Source organism: Syzygium oleosum, unplaced genomic scaffold, assembly GCF_021117445.2.
Source record: "Syzygium oleosum isolate NSW1041296 unplaced genomic scaffold, Sole_v2.1 Sole_v2.03, whole genome shotgun sequence".
Taxonomy (NCBI): Eukaryota; Viridiplantae; Streptophyta; class Magnoliopsida; order Myrtales; family Myrtaceae; genus Syzygium; species Syzygium oleosum.
Window position 1 is genome coordinate 11,537,846 of NW_026607487.1, and position 7,242 is coordinate 11,545,087.

Genomic DNA, 7,242 nt, shown 5'->3' on the forward strand with positions numbered 1-7,242 from the left:
TAACTCTAAAGATTAGTGGACTGGTGGCTTGACTGGAGTAAACGGAGATGTCGTAAGCATGAGCTATCTGATCTGATTCGCTTCGCTGTTTCTCAACCTAATGTCTTGTATTCTTTATTGCTTTGTTCAGTACCTAGTTTTATGATTGAAAATTGTTCATCGGGCAGATGCATGGGGTTCGGTTATCACCGCGAACTTCATCTGCTATTGTTAAATCTAGATTGCAGGGGAGGGGGAAGGTATTTTCGGAGGCAGTAAAGAGAGCTTAATAGAAAACCCACCAACTCCAAGTAAATACAAACAGAGACAGCCGAGGGATCTCATACTAGATGCATATAAAAGTGCAGAGTCCAGCTCCACATTATTTACTTGACTTTTAGTGCAAATCCAAGTAGGCGATCGGCAGCATCTATGCCTTGAGGATGAACTCATCGAGCTCTTTGAAATTCTGGATTGCGAAGTCCTTGATTACGTGGGGATCAGGAATTTCTTCGCTCACCTTCTCAAATCCACATGACCATTTCACCAAGCTTCCATCTCCCTTAGGAATTACCTTGATGCAGCCGTTGAAATTTTTGTAGAACTTCAGGAGATCACCATCTATAATGCTGTAGGTCACGAACTTGTCTGCTTCATCCACACTATCAATCTTCTCCTTTGATACTTTAACAAGTGGAGAACCTAGACCATGGAAAATATGTCGGAGAAGTGATAAGATCCTCACTTTTAAATCAAGTTTAGATGATGTTTGTGACAAAAATCCACTTTAAGTGAAATTCACGCCAAAATGATCTTTCTGGTTGGATCTTGATTGCTCACAGGAGAAGATATTTGGCCAAAAAAAACACTGGTAAAGAAAGAAATGGAGTCTCAAGCTGTTTTTTCTCACTCAGCCTCTTTCAGTGTCGTTATACTAGCTCAATCATATAACTTGTCGTTTACTTTTCAGTATTTCTTACAAAACTGCAGTCCAAAGTCAAAGGAAGCAGCACAAATCAAGAGGCAACCAACGTAAGTGAAAGTCTAACTTTTAAGAAGAGTTTCTTTTTTCATCCACATGCACCGCATGCTTTCCTATTACAACCTCATTTTCAAGATCTTCAGAGAATAATCAATACTAATGATCAGTTCCATCCTCTTCAAAGAATTCACCTGATCATTCTCATGGCATCTGAAATTTTCAAGTTTGTTAGATCTAAGGTACTCTTGGGAGCCAAGTACCCCGATTAAGAGGTGATACGTTTGTTGGATCAAGTTCGACCGCCAAAGCTTTTCGCTCTTAGCGCGCTTTGCTATCTATTTCAGTAAAAGGACAGCAGTCACGAAGATGCTTCACTAAGATCACCAACATTTTACCTTCAGCATATGTGATGAGGCGAACTGAGCCAGCAGCTTTCCCATCTCCTTCAAGAACTTCAATACTCTTGTACTGTTGGGGGAAGACCTTAGGGAACAGATTGGTTGAGTCTCTCAGGCTCACCCAGAATTTGTCTGCAGGAGACTTAACCTCAACCTCTGCTTCGAGAGTTAAAGGGCCACCCATTTCTTAACGTTCTTACGAGAGAGGAATGTATATGGGAGTACACGAAGTCACTCTTTTAGAGACTACCCAAGATGTCTACATATACTACTCCTCCTGCTCTGATCTATATATGAGGGCTTTAATTTAGTCCAACTGCCATTCATCTGCCTCCCACATCGATATCATAAATTTGCAGCATCACCAGCCTGCACTGCCCACAACCATCATCTAAACGTTTTGCGGTAAGATAATGCGAGGCGAGCGAGTTCTCACGGCAACTTTCAAAGCTAGTGGGCCAAGCAAATTTGCCTTCTGTTTTGCCTGATCAGGACCAAGATCATTGACTTAGACAAATTGTCCATGCCTCACAATCTTAGCAAAACATGGCCATTTCTTCCGCTGATAAGCATAGTGTCGGCATGGATGGCGGATACATTAAAGTCTTGGAAATTTTCGTGACCCTTTCCTAGCGAACACGTTGATCTGATCGTGCCAATGCGGGGGTGGAATAAATGTCCGCCCCCAGATACAGGTAGAGAAGTCACTGCCGAACCCCTATTAATGAAGAGAAAGTAAGGCAGGGAGATAAAATGTAAGTTGATCCATTGCATTCTGAAATTAGAATGGGGTGTCTCCATTATCATGTCCTGTATATGCAAGGCCGCCGTTATTTCCGCCTCTCAAATAGTTTTAGACATACCTTAAAATTTAAATTGTTCAAAGTAGCCCTATTTCTAATAACTCCTTGTAATACTCAACTCTTTACTTTAAATTTTTGTAGGGGAATTCTTTGGTTAAAAAAGAGACTGATCCGCTAAAAAAAAGCCGTGTATTTTCGTTACGATGTGTGGCTTTTGCCTTTTAAAAAAATACCGACTTTCACCCTTTCTTTTTGTGATTTTGATTAATTAGTTCTTTCGAAATTATTTTTGTTGACTAACTCGATAAATTAAGGAGTGTTACAGCCATCTAGAAGGTAAAAACAATGCGAGCCTATGAAAGACATGCAAATGATAAGCTGCATGCTTACAATTACACCACCGGAAGGAAGTTCTTCCATTTTTTTTTAACACGGCCGCGGATATTATCTATGATCTGCTATCATAATGCGTCTTACCGAATATATTTTGCCGTGGTTTCTATAAAAGTGTGTCGACACACAAACACTCACAAAACTTTCTATGATAAACTGAAATCTACTTTTTTTGTGATCAAAGGACTAGCAATCTTCTGACGAACGATTCCTCGAGGAGTCCCCCAAGCCCCAACATACCCAGAGACACCACCACTCCGAAATACAAAAAGGAAATGGTTCAGGAATTTCAACAAACAGATAGCAGGTCCTTTACAAATTCAGATCCCAACGGAACGGTGAAAGCGCTTCTTACTGAATGGGTAGGTTCGAATATATTCATCAAACCTATTCTTCTTAAAAAAAAATTCGGTGGCAGTAGCACCGCTATTTTGCATCAACTGCTCGGTCCAGCAGCATTTACACCCATGATCCCCGTCGGTTGTGACTATACCATTCAGAAGATGGACCATCAAAAGATGACGACTTTCCATCACCCAATGCTTTAGTTGAGTGGCTCGCGGTGACTTGTGTGCCAAACGGACCACTCAAACCAGATCGAATTGGCCAGTTTGATCCTATTTCCGGAAGTGTTGGTTCGCTTCTCGGTTCCTAAAAGTAGAACTGATGTCTGGACAGTCTGATTCCCGGTTTCAAGAGGGAATCATATAGAAAAAAACTAGTAAAATGTAAACTAAACCTTAAGTGAATTTCATTGATAAAAATTAGTAAAATATGAATTAAATCTTAAATGATCAGTTTTATTGGATCAAACCGAAAATCGATCACCCCCAGTGGTGACGATTCAACGACAAACACAAGCCAAAACGGACTTTCCCGGATCGCCAGGCAATGCGTTTTATCGGCAAAGCTTCTAAATGGTCAAATCATGGTATGTTCAGAGACAGCAAACGACGTCGATGAAGTCGCTAACCAGGTTCAAATCGTCGCATCAGATAGGGGGGGGGACAAGGACAACACGATTGAATCCAGAATCACGGTCTCACCCAGACACCATCATGTTTTTTTTTTCCTTGGCATTAATGCCGACCAATTCAGCTGAGCTTTGTTGTCTAGTATTAATGTTAGGGCGGCAGATTCATTGCATGGGGCGTGCGATTCTGTCGGATGGGATGCGAGACACATCTTAACCGTCAAATCTATTGGGACCTGAACCCCTCCAAGCATCACCACGGTTGGAATTAAACCGGATTTCCAACCTGAGGATCTTGTACGGTACACCCATTTTACCGTATAGCTATACAGCGCGCCGTTGTAATTAAATAAAAAAAATTCTTCTCGTGCCGTAATTATATTTCATGACGTTTTGAGTGCAAAAGTGTTGTAAAAAAACATGATTTACACCTTAAAAGTGTCTAAAAAAATCAATTTCTTGAATGCCATAACTTTTTAAAAAATGTACCAAAAGTGCTACGTCACGTCGGATTTTCGACAAATCGATCGACATTTTTAAAAAATTATGGTACTTAAGTGATCGATTGAAAGTTATAGCACTCAACTGATCGTGTTTTAGAAGTCAGGATATTCAAGTGGTTGAAAAAAAAAAATTATGACACTCAAGTAAACACTGTTCGAAAGCTATGATACTTATTGTGTTCTTATCCCCTATGGTGTAGATAGAACTAGATTGAAATGAATCCATATTATACACCCGGAGGAAAGGACATAGGCTCCATTATTTGGTGAATGCCGTCGTGCGCAAATATACATGCAAGAAACCTATAGCCACCTAGAAACTTACATGTAAGTACAAGTTCTAAGTTTTCAGAACCTGAAACTTATGATATACACTCTTAGTATCGTCGTATAATCTGAATATACCAATATAACAAGTTCCAAATACAAATGAAACTGAGTCAAGCTACTTGTGACTAACTCGAATTCGGCTCGATAATTCTTGAGATCCACTCGTCTGATTTTGAGTTGCTCAGGTAGCTTGATGGGTGGAGTTTGAACTTGACAAGCTTGCTAGCCTAAGCATCAAGCTTCTATTATTTTTTTCAAAGATATTGAATAGTTATGAAAGACACAGAAATCCCCAAAATCATATGATGTACCATTCTATTAGGATTCGTTGCACAATCACAAATAAAATAGAGAAAAAGTGCAAGAAAGAGAATTTTAGACGCAAGGTTTTATCTTGATTCATCTTTATACTAAGGCTACGTCTAGCTGACGATTCCACTGTAATTAACACATCGTACCTTTTTATTATATCCCTCAATTACAAGAGAAATAGAATATACATATATATATATATATATATATATTATGTATAGTAGCTATTCATGGCCTAAACCCAAACTACTAATAAAATCACGAATTCAAAAATATAAAAAACTCTGGCTTTTAGGGGCACTGCCCCATACAACCCCCGCGGGGGTGGCCTCCCAAACCCCTGCTCGCTCACTGGGGAGCGGGATCCCTGTACTGTCCTGTTGCTAAGGAGTATGAACCACACCCCAACACATTCAACCTTTTCAAGTTCTCAAGCTCGTGTTGTTTTATAAATTGATTGTATTCAAGTTGAGCTAGATTGAGTTCAAGTATCTTGACTTTCTATTCTAGTAATCGAGCTCAAGAACTCTTTCCTTAGACAAAAATCCAAAATAACCAAATTCAGCTTGGTGATCAGAATTAAGCTTCTTTCGTGAATCTCTCGAGCTTAAAAATTTAAAGCAGACCGTGGGAGTTTTATATTCTGAAGATGTTGCTAATTAACTCTTCTTGGAACTGATTGTACTGATATATTTGTTGTCTTTGGAAGGCATCTTGAAGTATAAGTTACCAGCTTAGCTTCAACTTCGTCTTAGTTAGCCTGTTACACGAGGAAATTAAGGAAGTTTTCTGGTCACTGATGGTGGTAAAGCTCCAGGTTCCGATGGATTTTCTTTACCTCAGCTTGGAGTGTGGTTGGTGATGATTTTTGTGCTGCTATATCTAATTTCTTCTAATCTTCCAAGCCCCTTAACAAGATTGATTCTACAGCTATTTATTGAGCCTAAACTGTCACTGCCTCCAGGATGACTGAGTTTAGGCCCATTGCCTATAAATGCATCACTATGGTTTTAAATAATAGACTTGGCAAAATACTACATTTCTCAATCTGCTTTTGCGTAGGGTAGATGTATTGGTGATGATATTTTATTAGCTCACGAACTAGTGAAAAGCTATCATAAAGCTGGTACTTCCTTGAGATGCATGACTAAAGCTGACTTAAGGAAAGTCTCTGACCCCTTGAATTGGGAGTTTATTCAACTGTGAGCAAGATTAAAAACTATATAAGATCACCTTCTTTCTTCGTAAGTATCAATGGCTCCTTGGAGGGTGTTAGAGAAGGAAAAGTTAATCTATTATTCAGCAAAATACCGTATTTATACAATGGTAACCCAATAAACCCTAAGAGTCCTAAAGACCACTTTGCCCTTGATACTTCTAACACTCCCCCTCAAGCTGGAGCATAGATATTAATCATGCCCAGCTTGTTACAAATATATTCTATCCTCCCGCTACCCAAAGATTTAGTAAAAATGTCTGCAAGTTGTTCACCAGTTCTAACATGACTAGGAAGAATCATTCCACTTTGCAGCTTCTCTCGAATAAAATGACAATCAACCTCAATGTGTTTTGTTCTCTCATGAAACACCGGGTTAGATGCTATATGTACTGCAGCCTTATTATCACACCATAGAGACATAGGAATTGAAACTTTCAAGCCTAACTCAGTCAACAGCTGCTGAATCCACACTAATTCACATGTTGCTTGTGCCATGGCTCTATACTCTGATTCAGCACTGGAGCGGGCAACAACACTCTGTTTCTTACTCTTCCATGACACTAGATTTCCTCCAACCAATGTATTGTAGCCAGTAGTAGATCTCCTATCATCTGGAGACCCTGCCCAATCAGCATCAGAAAATCCTTCAACTCTACTATGACCATGATTTTGATAAATAATGCCTTTCCCTGGAGTCTTCTTCAAGTACCTTAAAATTCGAATTACTGCATCCCAGTGAGAAGTACGAGAAGAAGACAGAAATTGGCTGACCACACTAACTGGAAAGGCAATGTCTGGTCGAGTAACTGTGAGATAATTTAGTTTGCCTACCAATCTTCTATATCTCTCAGGACTATCGAATAGCTCTCCTCCTTCGGCAGCCAGTTTAACTCCTTGTTCCATGGGTGAATCAAGAGGCTTGGATCCTAACATGCCTGTCTCAATGAGTAAATCCAAGACATATTTTTGTTGTGACAGAACAATACCCTTCTGTGACTGTGCCACCTCAATTCCTAAGAAATACTTCAATTTTCCTAGGTCTTTAGTCTGAAACTGTTTCTGAAGATAGATCTTTAGTTCATCTATACCAACTAAATCATCTCCCGTGATAATAATATCATCCACATAGACAATCAAGAATAATTTGCCTTTCCTTGACTGTCTATAAAAGAAAGAGTGATCATTGTCACATCTAGACAGTCCAAAAGAAAGTACAGCTTCAGAAAATCTTCCAAACCATGCCCGAGGAGACTACTTCAAACCATACAAAAATCTTTTTAATTTGCAAACCATTCCTCCAGACTCCCCCTGAGCAACAAACCCTGGAGGTTGCTCCATATAAACTTCTTC

The 7,242-nt window shown here is 39.5% G+C and overlaps 1 protein-coding gene across 1 annotated transcript; it reads right to left on the reverse strand.

The window, feature by feature from the left end:
- Nucleotides 1-250: 250 nt before the first annotated feature.
- Nucleotides 251-1,603, reverse strand: LOC115670676 (MLP-like protein 423). Its single transcript, XM_030591999.2, has 2 exons — nucleotides 1,357-1,603; nucleotides 251-681 (listed from the first exon to the last, which is right to left on the reverse strand). The coding sequence occupies exons 1-2, from the start codon at nucleotides 1,541-1,543 to the stop codon at nucleotides 410-412; spliced, it is 459 nt and encodes a 152-aa protein (XP_030447859.1). The 5' UTR covers nucleotides 1,544-1,603; the 3' UTR covers nucleotides 251-409.
- Nucleotides 1,604-7,242: the final 5,639 nt, after the last annotated feature.

Excerpts from the sequence above, each read along its gene's own strand:
- LOC115670676 (XM_030591999.2), bottom strand. The coding sequence starts at position 1,543 with ATGGGTGGCCCTTTAACTCTCGAAGCAGAGGTTGAGGTTAAGTCTCCT. Across the intron at positions 682-1,356 it reads CCTCATCACATATGCTGAAG|GTTCTCCACTTGTTAAAGTA; the intron begins GTAAAATGTTGG and ends TCCATGGTCTAG.